At 39.0% G+C, this 17,372-nt stretch overlaps 2 protein-coding genes across 3 annotated transcripts in view; one reads left to right on the top strand and one right to left on the bottom strand.

Moving 5' to 3' along the window:
* Positions 1–624, top strand: part of itga5 (integrin, alpha 5 (fibronectin receptor, alpha polypeptide)) — a 48,834-nt gene extending 48,210 nt beyond the window's left edge. The window contains exon 30 of the mRNA XM_074681625.1: positions 1–624. This exon is cut by the window's left edge and continues 1,626 nt beyond it. The gene's annotated coding sequence lies outside the window, so the exon portion shown is untranslated.
* Positions 625–2,337: 1,713 nt separating this feature from the next.
* Positions 2,338–17,372, bottom strand: part of rapgef3 (Rap guanine nucleotide exchange factor (GEF) 3) — a 35,443-nt gene continuing 20,408 nt past the window's right edge. For both annotated transcript variants that reach the window (XM_074681261.1, XM_074681260.1), the window contains 23 exons: positions 16,775–16,952; positions 16,306–16,390; positions 15,648–15,708; positions 15,175–15,251; positions 14,947–15,093; positions 14,673–14,779; positions 11,375–11,463; positions 11,204–11,282; positions 9,706–9,856; positions 9,513–9,595; positions 9,389–9,419; positions 9,204–9,279; positions 8,885–9,022; positions 7,802–7,899; positions 7,526–7,651; positions 7,048–7,229; positions 4,924–5,014; positions 4,756–4,806; positions 4,555–4,642; positions 4,388–4,452; positions 4,230–4,284; positions 4,066–4,137; positions 2,338–3,107 (listed from right to left, as the gene is read on the bottom strand). In XM_074681261.1, coding sequence (XP_074537362.1) covers positions 2,992–3,107; positions 4,066–4,137; positions 4,230–4,284; positions 4,388–4,452; positions 4,555–4,642; positions 4,756–4,806; positions 4,924–5,014; positions 7,048–7,229; positions 7,526–7,651; positions 7,802–7,899; positions 8,885–9,022; positions 9,204–9,279; positions 9,389–9,419; positions 9,513–9,595; positions 9,706–9,856; positions 11,204–11,282; positions 11,375–11,463; positions 14,673–14,779; positions 14,947–15,093; positions 15,175–15,251; positions 15,648–15,708; positions 16,306–16,390; positions 16,775–16,952 — 2,246 coding nt within the window. In that variant the 3' untranslated portion in view covers positions 2,338–2,991. The remainder of the gene's footprint in view (positions 3,108–4,065; positions 4,138–4,229; positions 4,285–4,387; positions 4,453–4,554; positions 4,643–4,755; positions 4,807–4,923; positions 5,015–7,047; positions 7,230–7,525; positions 7,652–7,801; positions 7,900–8,884; positions 9,023–9,203; positions 9,280–9,388; positions 9,420–9,512; positions 9,596–9,705; positions 9,857–11,203; positions 11,283–11,374; positions 11,464–14,672; positions 14,780–14,946; positions 15,094–15,174; positions 15,252–15,647; positions 15,709–16,305; positions 16,391–16,774; positions 16,953–17,372) is intronic.

Here is a 17,372-nt window from a genome sequence, read left to right as displayed (position 1 = left end):
CTTGAGTCTGAGTTTGTGATAAGCACAACTGGCTTCTCACTTTCACCCGCTTTTCCATGAAGTGTGATTTTTCTTCCAGCACCACTTCTCTAACCGCACCACAGGCTGACAAAAAACAGAAAACAGCAGAACCCATCCGAGCTGAGCTCTGGTATGTTGAAATAGTTGGATAATTTATGTGCTCTGCTGCTGCTGCACCTGTCCAAACACCAACGTGATACTAACCATATGTTTTACAGTCACATCACGCTCCTTTCCCTTCCTTTTAGCGAGTGATTTACTCTTTGTCAAACGCTCCGAAAAATCCCCATTTGGTGTTTCATTTAAATCTTTAACTTCGCATTTGTCTTTTATTTTTTCACCTGAACATGTCAGCCCGTTATTTATAAGGACAGGGGATCGTTTCACTACTTCCTCCGTGTTCCATCAGGAGAAGGCACTGGTTTTATTCCCTTTTTTTGTACATGGTTAAGCCCATTCTCACTCTTGTACATATTTATGACGAGGAGAGTGTTTTTGAATTTAAAGGACGTGTTGTGAATTTTTCTCACCCCCATATTGGGGGAAACACTTTTGTCAGGGGGGAGGGGAGTTTTGAGGTCGATTTTTTTTTACCTGTTCTTGTTTGTATTTTAAATAAAATATTTCCCTTTTTACAAACTTGTGTGTTTTCATAAATCCACGTAACTGAGAAAATAATTTATTTAGAAAAAGAACATGGTATGAAATAAATGCATGTCAGTTTGTGGCCAACAAAAAGCTCAGATACAATATATTAGTTCATATGTGAAAACACTAGTGCACAAAAATGACCTAAAGTGGTTGGTTATGGCAAATTCATCCAACACATACCTGATCAAAATTTTAAGACCAGTTAAAAAATTACTAGAATATCCATTTTGAACATTTGGATCTTAATGAGGTTTTAAGTAGAGCTACCATATGCAAAAGCAAGAAGGGGGAGTGCAACAAAAAAACATTTGGAACTTATGATAAAAAAAAAAATTGAAATAGGTTGTTAATCACCTGATCAAAAGTTAAAGACCACAGCTCTATTAAAGCCAAAATCTGCTCATTTTCTGCCGTCGAGCTGCATAAGCAAGGCCTCTCGCAGCGTGCCATTGCTGCTGAGGTTGGAAGCAATAAGACAGTCATTCTACATTTTCTGAAAGATCCTGAGCTGGAACAAAAAAAATCAAGTGGTAGACCCACAAACAATTACACCTGCACTGAGCTGAAGGATCTGATTGGCTGAATTATACAGAAACAGGTAAAAATTGCACACAATGCGACGTTGATGTACTGTGTTATAATATATTAATAATTCAAGTAGGCCATCTAGTGTCTCAAAGTGGTTATAGCAATGGTTTAAGTTGTTTGGAACCTTTCCGTAGTTATGAAGTCAGCCAGGAGCCTTTCAGTTGCCTGTTAGCTTTTGACTTTTGAAATTCTGAGTATTTTTTTTACAAAGAGTTGATGTGATATGTTTCTGTGATGAAAGTTGAAATTCTATTCTGAAGCTGAAGTTATACTGATGTATGCTAGCTGCTAGCATATCAATGCAGTTTCCTATATATGTTAGCATCAGGCTTGCGCTATTTTATTTTGGTAAATAAGGTGATTTATACCATTTTGAATGTACTGGATATGAATCTCCTGAGAGAGTAATGTACATTTCTTTATGACGTCAGTTCTTCAGTAAAACTTCAAGCTGAAAATCCTGAATCAGAGTTTTCTCGGGAAATGTTATCTAACTGCTAAGCTAAGATAGCTGCAGCCAACCAGTTGATGTAAGGCCTGCGGCTCCGGCACAATGTAAAGGATTGATAAGGGAATCGTTAAGCACAAAGGCTAACGATATCGATGGATTTAAACATTTCTCATCGGTTCTCAACAGGAACTGGTTTTCGATTCCCATCCCTACTTACTGGTGCCGACTGCAGCGCAATAACCATCAGACGGCATCTGCAGGAAAGGGGTTTCACTGGAGCTTCAGGTGGTGCAGGGTGGTCAAACGGCGGCTGGTTACGTGCAGATGTTGCAGCGAGCATCCTTCATGACTGAGGGCCCTGGTCTGTGTGGTAACAGCTGGGTTTTCTAACAGGACAATAAAATCACTTTTTGGGACCATCCTGCATGTTCCCCTGATTTGAATCCAATAGAGAACATTTGGGGATGGATGGTAAGGGAGGGTTACAAAAATGGCCGTCAGTTCCAGACAGTTGATGCCCTTCATGAAGCCATCTTCACCACTTGGAGCAATGTTCCCAAAAGCTTCCCAGAAACACTCACATCAAGCATGTCCAAACAAATTTCTGAAGTGATTAAAAAGAACGGTGGAGCTACTCATTACCGAGACATTATTTTTTCTGGTTTGGAGAGTTTTTTGGTAATTTTTTGAGCGGTGGTCGTAAACTTTTGATCAGCTGATAAACAGCCTATTTCAGTTTACTTGTTGTTTTCAATAAATTACTTTTTCAAAGTGCTTTTTGTCACACTCCCCCTTCTTGCTTTTGCATGTTGTAGCTCTACATAAAAACCTCATTAAGATCCAGATGTGCAAAAGGTAAACTTAAGCTATTTTTCAACTGGTCTTAAGATTTTGATCAGGTCTGTATGTGTTCCTTTGGCCCTTTTTATGGAACCACCAGAATCCTTCTTTTTCAGACAGCTGTATAAATACGTCACATGTAGATATTTAACACTTTGCTGTACATGATGTAAAACTGTCAGATAAAAATTGTCCTCATAATCCCGTGAACATAAAACTGGATTCTCTGGTTCAGTGTGAGAGATCGTCACTGTGCACACCGCACACTTTCCCTCCTTTCTGCAGAGTTCATCCATCAGTGTCTCCACGTCCTGAATTTTTAAACAGCTCCAGAGCTCCACTCAGTTCAGAAGTCTAGTTCCTCTTTCAGCAATCAGTCCTGTGGTTCGAGTTTGTGCTACAGTTTCACAGTCTGTGTGCGTCGGCAGGCGGACGTCCTTTCATTCTAATGTTCTTGAGAGCTGCGTGAGCTTGCGCTGGTTGTCAATCACCTTCAGGTTGGTGATATAGTGCCGGATGTTGCTGGGAGTCCGCAGAGGAGGGGAGACGTCAGAGTCTGGAGGAGAAAAAGGAGATATCTTTGTCTCAAGACATAATCAACTTAAGATTAAAGATGGGAGCCAAATTAAAACAGAAAATACAAGATTGAATTTATAATTTCAGTCAGCCTGTATGCTATTTTGAAGGAAAATATTAAATTGTACAATCTCTACGAACATCAAGATACTAAATCTTTTAGCTGTCTGTCTGAGACTGTTAAAAGTCAGGACTCTAAAAAGACTAAATGAAATCCAAAGTATCATACCACTCTAAACTTTGCACAAAAAGTAAAGAAATTTGTGTTTGGTAGATTATTTCTTTGTTGAAACAAAGCTTCTTGGTAATAAATCTCAGACTGTTAGAGAGCCTGTTTATTTCTGTTTATAATCTGAGCCACATTTGTAAGGAACATGTATGGGTTACACTCGTGAAAAATTTGCCAAATTTTCTCAACCAATGACAAAAGGCTTGTTCTGCTCATGCTACCGACTCTTGCTTTGAGCTTGAGGTTCCCCAAGATGGTCAGTAGTTGTCTGTTCCAAAAATCACCAACAAAGAACTCCTAGTATCTTAATTGTTGTTTATAAAAAAATTAAACATAGATCTAATAACTGTATTTTTAAGTATTACATTATTTTTTAAAATTTTGTGACTTTATTCTTATATTCTTACCACTTAATCCTCATTTATATACTTATTCTAATATTATTTTCTTCTCTGATTTGGCCCTAATAGTCAAAATAATTTCAATTAAAATATTTAAAAAAAGTGAAAAAAGTCTAAAATAAAATAAAAAATACTAAAAAAAAATAAACAAAAGGTACTAAAAAATAAAATAAAAAATAAGACAAAAGAAAGATGTAAAAAAAAAAAGAAAAAAAAATCATAAAGTTTGTTTCATTGCACAGTAAAAAACAAAAAAAGGCACATTACATCCAGGTTTAACAGTTTATATTGTTGCAGTTGTAGCTTACATGTAGATATTCGAGAAGCAGGCACCTCCAGAAACATCCGATCTGCAAGTCCCCTCTGTGGAGATGATGCCACTGCAGAAAAGAAACAGAATTTTAATCAATATTCAATATTCTGCATTAACGTTATTTAACATAAACATAAGGAACAAAGTTAGATAACTCACCGTATGGCTGGCTTCTGCATCCTCGTACAATCTTCACCGTCTTGGCAATCATGCGCTGAAAAAGAATGTGAAGAAGAAAAATAAATGTTTGCGGTCAATCTGACACCGAGGAGAATAAATGAGCCGAACAATGTTACAAAAACATTTCTCTGTCTCACCATTTTCTCAAAATTGACCAATTTGTCGACATAGTTTGGATTTCCCTCGTTGATGAATGTCATGTCTGGGAGTAGACGGGAACAGGAAACATGTCAGTTATTGGTGGATTACTGTAATTTAGATGTCAGTGAAATCTTGAGTTGTAGATCCTGCTGGTGTGTGTTACCTTTGAGGAGCAGAGGCATGAAGGGGATGTAAGGAGGGCTGAGTTTAGCCACAGCCAGTCTGTAGGACCGGTGGTTTCTGGAAGGGTCCTGACAACGGCAGAAATCACAGGAAGCATCATTAGAGCACCAGGAGAAAAGGGTGATGTCATGTATTTCCCTTGTTTTTTCATTTCTTCCTTCATCTCTTATTTTCCACTCACCATCAGCCTCTCATACGCACAGTAAATCCTTTTTGTCTTGCTGGGAATTCTCTAAAACACACAAACAACAGCTCAATATCTGCATGAGTCATCTCCTAAATAACAGCTAAGTCAAAGGGGACGCAACATTTAATATCATCACGACTGTTGCACTCAGGGGTTCCTCACCTCCCAGGTCTTGTAAAGCCTCTGCACTGCGCTGTTGCTCAGAGCAAACATCACAGCGAAGAAAGAGTTGAGGTTTTTCTGCTCCTTTAATCTGTGACAGAGATGACAAATGGTTATTAACTTCAAGTTTCAGGCAGGCAGAGCTCTTTCATAAAAGATTCTTTCAAGAAGAGCAGCTTCGATAGGCTGTGCTTTGAGCTGCTCTGCTTTCAGCTACTGCTAGTTTTAGCATGCTAATGTATGCTAACAAACAACATCAAAATGGGACTGAAATGTGTTTTTTTATACTCAAGTTTCTTAGTTGAAATGTAGAGATAACTTAGAGAAAATATAGAGATGAACAAAGATTTCGATTCCTATAAACATTCAAGATCTCTTCATGGTTAGCTTCTTAGCTGAGTGCAGTTTTCTTCAATACCTTCCGATAACCTCTTATCTGCAGCTTTCAGGAGAACTAATAATGAATCCAAATCTCTGCATAAAAGCTTTTAAACTCGGATATCAATCATTTTAAATAAAATGAGGAATATTACATGCCTGCTAATCATTCTATCTATGTCTTATCTTACTGTTCTTAATTACATTTTTATCTTACATCACTTGTTGCTGACCCTCAAGTTTAATCCTGTTCTTGACATGAAGCATACAAAGTCAAAGCTTCATCTGCTTTTTGCACATTTATCTGAAGGAAAGTGACCACTGTATACAAGTTTATATCCCAACAGAACTTAATTAAGAGACAACTCAAAAAAAAAAAAAAAAAAAAAAAAAAAAACTGCGCTAAAGAACAAGAAAAATGTGTTAGCTAGCACAGATATGTTAGCATATTTGAAATCTGCTGTCTGGATGCTAGCCCCTTTGCTTTTGACATTTCCCAAAAATACAATTTTAATTTACACTTGCGGTATATTTTCACTTCTTGTCACCTTGAAACCACATCTGCTTTCATTTATTTGTTTGTAAACTTAGCAAGGTAAGTACCAGAACTTTCTTAAACTCCTTATAACTTTCTTCAGACTTCAGGGCCCTGCACATAATTTTTATCAGTTGTAAAAAACTTTTATAAGTTATTGGAATGCTACAAGCTTACAGGATAAGCTAGTTAGCATGCTAAAATTTGCTGACTAGTAGGGATGGGTACCTTTCACATTTGAAATGATATGGTACTGATGCCCGGTACCTGGCAATCAGTATCGGTACTCAACGGTACCTAGTATTGGTACTTTTTGTGTTTAGTTGAAAAAAAATGTCAATTTATTTCATAATAAACTTTTTTTTCAATGTAACATATTTATTCTTCAGTATACTGTTCTGAATTCTGTCTGTACCTATAAAAGTACCTCATTCGGCACCCATCCCTCCTGACTAGCATAAACATGAAGCACTATGTGGCCTGATGGTAAATGATAAATTAGATGAAAAGATATTAAGATTGCTAAAAAACAACTGGTGGAACATTGATACTCTTAGAGACTGAAATATGCTTTAAATGTATGAAAAGACCAACAGATGTTTGCAATTTTATGTTAAATTAAAAAAAAAAGTTATTTAATTATTCTCCTAATCCTCATTTTTTTTTCTTATCCTGGCTGTGCACTTAAACTAAATTCTGTCTCATTCTAACTTTTTTGCACTGCTCGGCTTCTTTTCATTCGTGTTTTATTATTGTGTGTTATTTTATATGCTGTTTTTTTAAAGCGTCTTTGTGTTCAGAAAAGTGCTTTTATAAATAAAATGTATTATTATTAAAAACATAAACCATTAAAGCTGATACATGTGCTAGCTTGGGTGCTACTTGGCATTAAAAACTCAGTCTAATTTTTTTTCCTGCTAGCTACACAAAGCTACATGAACACTCTGAGGATTATCAAAGTGACAAAAAAAATTATCCAGCATGGTGCCTGGATATCTACCACATTTCAAGCCAATTCATCTGCTTGTTTTCAGACATCCCACTAGCATCACAAATATCAACCTCATGGTGGCGCCAAAGGAAAAGCAGAAGTATCACAGAGTTCAGAATTTCTCAACATCAAATATGTTGCCAATGAAAACTTGGAGGACTGACTGACCTAAAAAAATACCTAAAAAATATGTTTATTTTCTCATGTAATTATGTCTTACACTGCTGCCATCTTTATGAACTTCTTGAGCAGGACGGCTCGTTTCACCAGGTCCTCACAGAGGCACAGCTCGGTCAGCACCCAGTACTGCACCTCGTTGAAGCGGCGCACAAACCGCTCCAGGTTAGCTGTGATGGCACCTGGGAATTTATGACGCCCAAATACGTAGTAGATGAGCTCTACCTGGAAGAACAGGCAACATAAATCACATTCATTACACGTATGTTGAAAGAGAAGATGATAATGAAGAAGAGGCGGGTTTTTACCGATGACTGTAAACATAACTTGTTTCAGAAACATGCAAAGCATGCAGGAAGTGTTTTGGAGGGGAAGACACAAACAGATCAAAAGAGATAAAAAGGTGACTCGGAGAAAAATGAGTCAAAACAAATACCAAGTCCTTAGAAATATAGAAAACAAATATGAGATGGTTTCAACTTTGGCTTTACTTTGTTTTTATCTCATATCGTCTCAGCTACCTCATGCACAGCAGTGAAGAGCTCCCAGTCGTTGTTAGTGAGTTCATTGGCGATGTCTTTGGAGCACATTTGTTCCAGGATGTCAGTGGTTCCTTGCTCTGGACCCTCCTGCTCTTTCAGAGGCATCTAGGAGAGAGAAGAGATCAGAAAGTTGGTTGTAGTTTGTTATTCCTTCAGTAGCATTTGGTTTCAGTAATGAGCTTTGAGTCTAACATATCGGCACCGTAAAAGATAAATCTAATGAGAATATGTTACAAAGGAGAACCTATTCCTCACCAGATGTTCGACTTGGCTGCTCGAGCAGATGAACAATCTCTCATTGAGTCCCAGAGCGGTGTAGACAGCAGTCGCATCCAGCTTCAACTGAGCTCTCTCTGTGTTTAGATCAAAATCTCATTTCAGAAAATCAATGAACACGAGACAGGAAGAATGAGAAACAGAAACATAGGAGCAGCTGAATGCTGAACACAAAGAGTGTTACTGGAAGCAGTGATATAGATTAAAAGTATCGATTGTAAGGAAGCCCAGGGAGGGAGGTTAGGGACAAAAATCAAATGAAAATGTTAATTATTTTCTACAGTGTGTTTGATTTTGAAGTAGACAGAAATTACAGAAATTTGGGAGCATTTTTTCAAGGTTAGAGTAACAGCTTTCTCAGACTTCTAAGCACAAAGTTGTTGTGCACAACATACCAACACATCTTAGTTTGGTGAAAACAGATTTTGAACAGTTTCTTAAACATTTCTAATGATGCTAGCAGATTTTTGAGGCTATTGAGCACAGTGATATTAGATGCTAGTTGGTGTTGTTAGCTAATACGTTTACTATCATGTATTGATTCAGACACCCAAACAAAAAGCTACAAGTTTTAATCTGCTGGGGTTTTTCATGGGCTTGTGAGATATTTATGGAATCTTTGATTCTATGGAAGCCCAAAGAGGAAAGTTAGGAACAAAAAAAAGTTTACTTTTTTTTTTTTTTTTACATTTCTTTCTTTTCTTTTTTTTTTTTTTTTAACTTTTTTAGCCCAGTGAGAAAAGTTTACAAAAGACTACAAGACTAATTTGCTCTAGCATTAAATTTGATTCTTTGGGGCTTTTTTTGTCTTTTGGGGGAAAGGAGCAGCAAGTTGGAATTAAACCTAAGCCACCAGTTTAGGGACTGTGGTCTGTGTACATGGTACACATGCCTTCACCACAGCGAGGCCACAGCAGTGTCCCTCTGATAACTTGTTTCCTAAAAGTTGGCTGCTTTTCCAAACTCTCTATAGCCTCTGCATTTCGTATCAACAAAGACCATAAAAATTTTCTTTTTTCTTCCTCATGTAAAATAAATAATCATTATTCATGTCAGACTCACCTCCTGTCGAGTTCATTTTGACCAGAACATGATCCCCACCGGGCTTGACTATTGCTGACATCACTTCCTGTACAGACGAGTTGACCGGGAGCATCAAGGTGAGAGGTTTGTTGTCTGGTCTGAAGATCTCGTACAGGACTGTGCAGAGAGGGAGACAGATGCAGTAAATGTGGAGATATGCTGATGTGATGATTGATGACATACAGAATGATATATTACTCATAAATAACACCCACAGATACACGAGTGAAGCGACCTGCCTCTTATTGTGGATCAGAACATGTTAATAAGTCCATTATCGAGTGTCATTGTCTCTCACCTTTATCCTGCGCTCTGATTGGTTGTAACCTTCCTACTGGCTCCTCACAGTTTGTAAACCAATCAAATTTCTGCATCTGTTGATAACATCAGAGTGGCTCAGACATGGGGAAAAAAAGAGACATGATGGCAGCATGACATTCAAATTGTTTCTCATTTACAACGACCTGATGCTACTCTGCTTACCTTAGTTAATGACTGATATCCATTCTCCAACCTGTAGAGACATGAAAGGATGAGTGAGCTTGGCTGCTGGATCAGGAACTGTTCCAGAAATTATAGATATCAAGTGGTAATGAAGCAAACGTACACTTTTGTTCTCCTCCTGTCCCTAAATTGTTCTTTCAGGATGCTGGACAAACGGAAATCAGCCGAGACCTCCTTCCTCAACCTCTGTTTCAGCAGAGCAGAGACATATGGTATTACTTTTTATGAATAAAATCTTGATGAAAATATTCCTATAAGATAATCTGAATCTCATCAAACTAAACTGGATATCTCACCTCAAGAAAGTCAAAAGTGATAGGATCTTCTTTCAGCAGAAGGCCATACAGCGCCACCAGCTGGCCAATCAGTCTCACTACCTTCTGTTTTGTGTTGAAACTGTAGGACGATTTCTCTTGATCTGAACCTTCAGAGAGCTCTGCCTGGTAAGTGCAGACATGGTTAAAGACAATAACCTCCACCAAGCATGTTCTGATTGTCACCAACACTTTAGTCCTACTTTAATATTATACTTCCTTTCAGCAGATTGTCTGCTATAATTTGGTGTAAGCTTCAGGTTTGTACCATAATTTGTTATCTGACAGTGTTGAAAATTATGATGACCCAGTACATATTTCATATTCCAGATCTTCGTATCCAGAGTATTGCCAGGATCTGGATCATACTTTTACATCTGTTATAAATTATTGTGACCTTGTCTTGTATTATTTTGCAAAGCAATGCGACCATTTATGGTGGAGTTACACACACATATGGTGAAAACGGCACTATCTCACAATGATAAAGAATCCTTTAAAGGTCCCATATTGTGCAAAAATCACTTTATTAGTGCTTGTGAATGTAAAATCTTGACCTAAAACGAACTGTTTGGGTTTTGGGGAGAAATCTCTCCAGCAGCGAGGAGGAGAATGCCAAAGTTGAAGAGCCATCACTGCTCTGTTTTTGGCTGTAAACAGCCACATAGTTCCATGCACAAGCTTCCCATCTCGGAAGAAGACAAGTCTAAGTGGCTAGAGTTTATTTATCAAGGAAATGTGCCAGCTACACTCAGTAAAACTGTGCATGTGTGTGCTAGTCACTTCACGGCCGACTGCTTTTCCAACTTTGGACAGTACAACAGAGGGCTAGCAAATAGACTGGTCCTGAATCCAGGCGCATTACCAACCATCCGCCAACAAACCTGGGACCCTGGAAATGTGAGTATTTTAAATGCTGTGTGCTGTGGAGCAGATGTAAGAGCTTTCCCTCAGTGTCCTCCTGTCTCTGTGTTAGCTTCAGGATGCTAACTTTATCTGCAGTTAGCCTGTTGTTTCAGCCTGTAATGTTATGGTAAAGGAGAGCGGGGCGGTATCAGCGGTGGCTCATTTACATATGAAGGCCACGCCCACTAAATCAGAGCGTTCTGAACAGAGGGGCTACGAGAGCCTGGAAACAATGCTGCTGTGCTTGATTTATTGGCTTTTTGGACCAAAACATGTTACTACCATTTCATGAAGACATCAATAATCCATATTAAACTGCAGAAAAGGAGCATAATATGGGACCTTCAAAAAAATCCTGGATCGAGACGGTGATCCGGTTCACCTCCAAAATTTGATCACTTCTGCCTTATCTCATTTTGAACACTTCCTGAAAATTTCATAAAGATCCATTCATTACTTTTTGAGTCATGTTGTTCACAGACCAACAAACAAACAGACTCTCCCAAAAACATAACCTCCTTGGCGGAGGTAATAAAGTATTGATTGTATTCGGTATGATTGCTTTAAAGGATATTGGTGATGTAGTGCAGGACACAGCTGGCTGGAAGGCATGAAGACTTTGTGAGTGAGCAGGAAGTCGCTCACACAGGGATCTGAAAGCAAACAAACACCAAAAAGACTTTTATAACCAAGCAGCTGACTAAATTTGTGAATCACTCAGTAAAAATAGGACTAGAGCTCTCACCTATGGCGTCATTTCCATTGGAGTCCAGCTTCACTGTTTCCAGCAAGTGTTCCAGGATTTTCTCAGGTGTTCCTGACATGACTGTGTACCTGTACACAGTATCAAAGGAGAGACACATGAGTGCATGCAAGTTGTTCCTCATTTGTTTGTCTTAGGCAGGGCCTGGTACTGTAGGGTAATTTTACTTTGATCATCATTCCTCTGCATGCTTATTAACTGTTCTGATAACTTCTTTTTGTAGTATCAACATTTTCCAATGAACAAAGACAGACGCTGTCTTTTAAATTCATGACCTGCGTCCTTCAATGGATGCATTTTCAAGGCATCACCACAGCGTGACAAGGATGTCCAATTTTGAAGGCTCCTTTAAACACAGCCAACAGACTCCTCTTTCTCTTCCCAGGCTGTGAAGAATGCATCGTGTGCATCTTTCACAACCCAACCAATCCCTCGATTCATAGTGTACCAATTCAAACCAGATGGCAGACTATAAAATAGCCTGGAATACGCATAGACCAGACCATCTCATTTCAGTTTGGCCTTTGCAGTCTGTGCAGGCTACAAATGATGCATCCTTCATAACAGATGTCCTTTGGATGCATTTTCAAGGCATCACCACAGCGTGACAAGGATGTCCAATTTTGAAGGCTCCTTTAAACACAGCCAACAGACTCCTCTTTCTCTTCCCAGGCTGTGAAGAATGCATCGTGTGCATCTTTCACAACCCAACCAATCCCTCGATTCATAGTGTACCAATTCAAACCAGATGGCAGACTATAAAATAGCCTGGAATACGCATAGACCAGACCATCTCATTTCAGTTTGGCCTTTGCAGTCTGTGCAGGCTACAAATGATGCATCCTTCATAACAGATGTCCTTTGAAAATAGCAGCCCTTGGAATAGAGCATGGCTGAAATTTACAGTCAAGCTAGCAGCTCTCTGAGACTGTCGAGCAGCAGTGAGCTGACTGCCAACTTAGCTTAGTCTGTTTGCATTCGTATAATAAGTTGCACACTGTTATCTTTCAAACAGCTTCTGAGACAAACCTAGTTAAGCTATCATATTTTCACATTGTTAAGCACACTGTCTGCTAACACAGCTTAGCTTAGTCTGCATCCTAAACATTTCTAGTAAAGCAAATAGCTTTATATGAATGTTAGCACACTGGTGTTATGAGCCTGCTTTTACAGCTTGGCTAAGTCTTTTAACATGTTGATATTGTTAAAAAAAAGGAATGTGTTTTCCACCATAAGCTTTTGAGCAGCCTTTTATACATTTGTTGTTAAGCTAACAGCTTTTCAGACTGCGGTATCTTGCTAATACATCTTAGCTTAGTCGGTTAGCTGGCTACTATTTGTTAAACTTTGATGAAAGGAAATCTTACATCCTAAAACACAACTTATGAGCAGCTTCTCAAACATTTTAATTAAGAAAGCAACTTTTTGGGACTAAAAAGAACAGTGTTGTCATTATGAGTTTGTAGCAAAACATCCTAGCTTGACCCGCTAGCATGATAATACTTGCATTCCTGTGAAGAAAACAACTTGTTAACAACTTTCTAGCATCTTTCTAGCTGAGCTAGCAGCATTTTGCGACTGTGAGTTGACTGCCAACACATCTTAGCTTAGTCTGTTAGCATTCTTATATTAAATTTAATGAAGTGGAAAAAAGGGTTTGCGCAGTGCTAACTTTCAAACTGAGCTAGCAGATTTTTCACATTGTTAAGCACACTGTCTGCTAACACATCATATCTTAGTCTGCTTCCTAAACATTTCTAGTAAAGCAAGTAGCTTTATATGAATGTTAGCACACTGGTGTTATGAGCCTGCTTTTACAGCTTGGCTAAGTCTCTTAGCATGTTAAATATGGCTCAAAAAAAGGAATATGTTTTCCACCATAAACTTCTGATCAGCCTCTTAAACATTTGTTGTTAAGCTAGCAGCTTTTCAGACTTTTAAGCACAGCATTAGCGATATCTTGCTAATACATCTTAGCTTAGTCGGTTAGCTGGCTACTATTTGTTAAACTTTGATGAAAGGAAATCTTACATCCTGAAACACAACTTATGAGCAGCTTCTCAAACATTTTAATTAAGAAAGCAACCATTTGGGACTAAAAAGAACAGTGTTGTCATTATGAGCTTGTAGCAACACGTCCTAGCTTGACCTGCTAGCATGTTAATATTTGCATACCTGTGAAGAAAACAACTTGTGAACAACTTTCTAGCTGAGCTGGCAGCATTTTGCAACTGTGAGGTGACTGCCAACACACCTTAGCTCAGTCTGTTAGCATGTTAATTAATTAAATGTAAAAAAAAAAAAAAAAGAAAGAAAGAAAGAAAGAAAGGTTTTGGATGCCGTAAGCAGCTTTTCAGCAGCTTTCTCGTCTCCTCAAGTTTTCAGCTTTTTAGATTGTTTAAACCAGTGGTTCCCAAATTGGGGGGCCCACCCCCTAGGGGGGCATGGAGGTATTGCAGGGGGCACCACAAGGCTACGGCTAAATGAATAACTTGTACAATGCTAGCATAACATCAAATTTGACAAATTTGTGTCAAACACAAACCAGATAATAATTCTTCATCAAACAGACCAACTTCCAAAGCAAAGACAAGAAAATATGATGAGGCGTATCTTCCACTCGGCTTCACCAGCACAACATTAAAGGAAATTAAAGGTGCAGTTTTTGCTGTGTAAATGTTCAGGATTTTATTATTTTCTTCGGGGGGCTAGTGGTAAAAAGCCATTTTAATGCAGAAATGCAGTTTCAAGAAGATGTGTTGAAAGCCATGAACACCATTATGTGGTCTCGCACAGTGGCTGCTTATAATAAACTATTTTAGTCACTGGAGCAAAAAGCTACAGGTTTCAATCTTTTCTTTTTTTTCATTCTGGTCAGGTTGTGACATAATCTTGGTTTTGGTAGGGCAGATTAAAAAAGATTAGATATGGTTGTTGGCAGGTGAGGAAGTAGAGCGAAAAGGGGAATAAAGGGTTAAAATAGTCTGTGTGTGGCCTCACAGGGCCACATGTTTGGGTAAAACCACCCGGCTGATAATAAGTCATGCACGTATAGTTTGATTCTTTCATTTCTGGCTCTAAGATAACTGTCCATTAAGAGAAACTTCCCAGTTTGACAAAAACAACTGTACTCTTGTCTTGCAGGATGTTTGAAAGAGGCCGTGGTGTTTGTGTAATTCCCATGACCAATTTTCAGCCGCACCCAGGATAAGTGTCTTAAAGCCTGAGACTGTGCTTGTGATGTAGCAGTTAGAGATGAGCGCGTCACGTAAGTTCTCACTTGCAGTTGTTCCCAGCTCCTCCTTGCTCAGCGCGGACCGTGCTTTTCTCCAACACCAGCACGGTTTTCCCATGTTCCTCTAGTCTCACTGTGTTTGCCTCCACGTCCTATAGAGCAAGACAAACATGGACACACACACATGTATGACGACGTGAGTCAGGCACATATTTGTGGATGAGGGTTTGTGGTTTTCCAAATGCAAACAGACCTGAAGTGGATATTATACACACGTGGCCTCATGCTGCACGTAAAGTAATAAGTTACACAAACACACCTTGAGGATGCGAATGAAGTCCTGTTTATCAACACGCAGGAAATGACAATTGTCTTCTCTCAGGATGATTGTTGCAGAGCGAGGTGCATCGTTTAGCAACGCAAGCTGCCCAAAGTCCTCCCCCTCGTGAAGCGTCGTCACCAGACCCTGTTTGCACACAGCGCTTTGTTAATGATGCAAGCATCCACAGGACAAATTATAACTTCCGTCTCTCGTAGATAGATTTACCTTCCCATGTGTGATCACATTTACAGAACCTTTCCAGATGATGTACCAAGACGTGCCTTTGTCCCCCTGACTGAACACTACGACATGAAAACAGAAGAACACACACGTGACTTGTTCACACGTGTCATTGTGTAAATAATCACAACAGCAAGAAGATCATGTTTACAGCACACCTTCCTACAACAGACTTTAATATGTATTATGTCATTTTTATATTCAAGACCAGATGGGCTGAGCGAGGACACATAATCACTTCCACCGTAGTAGTGAATCAATCATGACACCAGCAGAACTGAATATTTCTGATGTTTTGGCGACTTTAATGTTTCTGTGAGGCTTGTTTTGCAGAGGATGTCCGTGGACATCAGGGAATCAGCGCACTACAGTGCGGTGCAACTACACAATAAATGTGTGTGTGTAAGCAAGGTTCTGTACCACTGAAGTTAAAACGTCAGCAAAGCTGTCACACTCACAAACTGTTCCAGCCTTGGCATGTGATTCAAAGACCAGCACTGCTGCCAGCTCCTTACGAACCTACAGAGCAGCAGGGCAAGAAAACAGGCAGAGTATTACTAGACTGAGAAAGCAGTTTTATGATAATGTTTGGCTGATTTTCTAAAAATACACTTCAACTTTCAGGGGCAAATAACACCATAAAAAGGAATAATAAAAATTATTTTAGATGGCAATTCTAATGTATTAATCACACCAAGTCAGGAGTTAGTGGATTTCTTCCAAGGCCCTATTGGTGACTGAGACAGGGTTACACCATGAAGAAGTCTAATTTTCTATCGACCAACTCAATTAAGTGTTTCAGACCTTTTTTGAAATTTATGTTGAATTCCCATAGCCAACAAAAGAAACTATGTAACATTGCAAATGCAAATGCAAAATGCAAAATGCAAAGCAAAATACTAGTGCAATGAAACTAACTTTTTGAATGAGTTTCAGCTCCTTTGCTTACTTTAATTTCAGGTTATCAAAAGTAAACTTCAGGTTATGATCTAAGAATTTTTCATGCACAAAAGCCCCTGCATTTGAAATAATTTAGGACACTATGAAAAAAGAAACATAATGTGGCTTGAATGATGAGGACAAATACGTCAGCAGGCACTAATAACTGTGACTTACGGAGGTGGAGAGGTGGGCTGCAGCCTTGACGTGAAGCAGCTCTTCATAGATGACCTCCAAGTCCTCCGCGCTCCTCTGACTGGGACTGAACACAGGAAGAAAAAACAAATAAATTAACTACAGATATACATCAAACCTTTGCTGTCAGACTCTAAAATTCTGAGAGAAAATAAACTGATTGATGAAACATACGACTTGTTTTAAGGGCTACATAATAAACCCACTGAACCCACATGAAAGAAAAACCTGGATTTACTGCAATACATAAGAAAAATGAATTGGATGGATGCCAGCATATTTCATCAGTTGTGTCACACAACATCATTGGAGTCAGATCAAGTAGTAGTTTTAGTCGATTGCATCATCATCGTGTATCATTATTGCAGAATTCAACAATGGAAGCACTTGTCTCATATCATGCAGGCCTCCTCTTTATGTTGTATGATAGTTAGTCAGAGGCTTAACATACGCTTTGCGTAGGATCATGGTGAGCAGAGCGTCAGGACCGAGCTGAGACAGCAGCGACAGACTCTCCTGCAGCTCGTCCTCTGAGTCCTTTTCGTCTTTTATGTGGTACTGACCACTCTCCGGGTCCTGGAAGCGATAGAACTGGGTGTCCTTGTCGTGGAAGTTCAACTCGTGTTTCACTTGATTGAGGCAAAACAAAGAAAAGGAGAGGAAAGGAATTCAGCCCAAATATTGCCATGAGTGTGGCCCTCTTGAGGTGCTGTGTGATTGCATTAAAATGGAACAAAGACAGACTGATTACTAAAGAAATGTGAAAACTGAACACGCTCTGATCATGAGGAGAATTTAGTCTTCTTGTGGTTACTTCACTAAATACAGATACACGGAAATAAGTGCTTTTCTATTCTGAGTACCCCCTTCATTTGAGGATGAAGCTGTTGCATCCTGATTGAAGTGGACTCTCCCGGAAAGATAGAGCCTCGTCCAAACAGCATGAGCAGTGACTTAGTGACCACTCGACTGTGTGAGGACACATTGTAAAACATCTGCTCCGGCCGGCTCAGACACCAGATTTCAAGCTTCTTAAGTACTTCTGGGAA

Source organism: Halichoeres trimaculatus, unplaced genomic scaffold, assembly GCF_033239565.1.
Source record: "Halichoeres trimaculatus isolate MK-OKI-2021-1 unplaced genomic scaffold, fHalTri1.1 fHalTri1_scaffold_11, whole genome shotgun sequence".
NCBI lineage: Eukaryota > Metazoa > Chordata > Actinopteri > Labriformes > Labridae > Halichoeres > Halichoeres trimaculatus.
The sequence above is the reverse complement of the archived record's forward strand: the minus strand, read 5'-3'. Positions and strand labels throughout refer to the sequence as shown.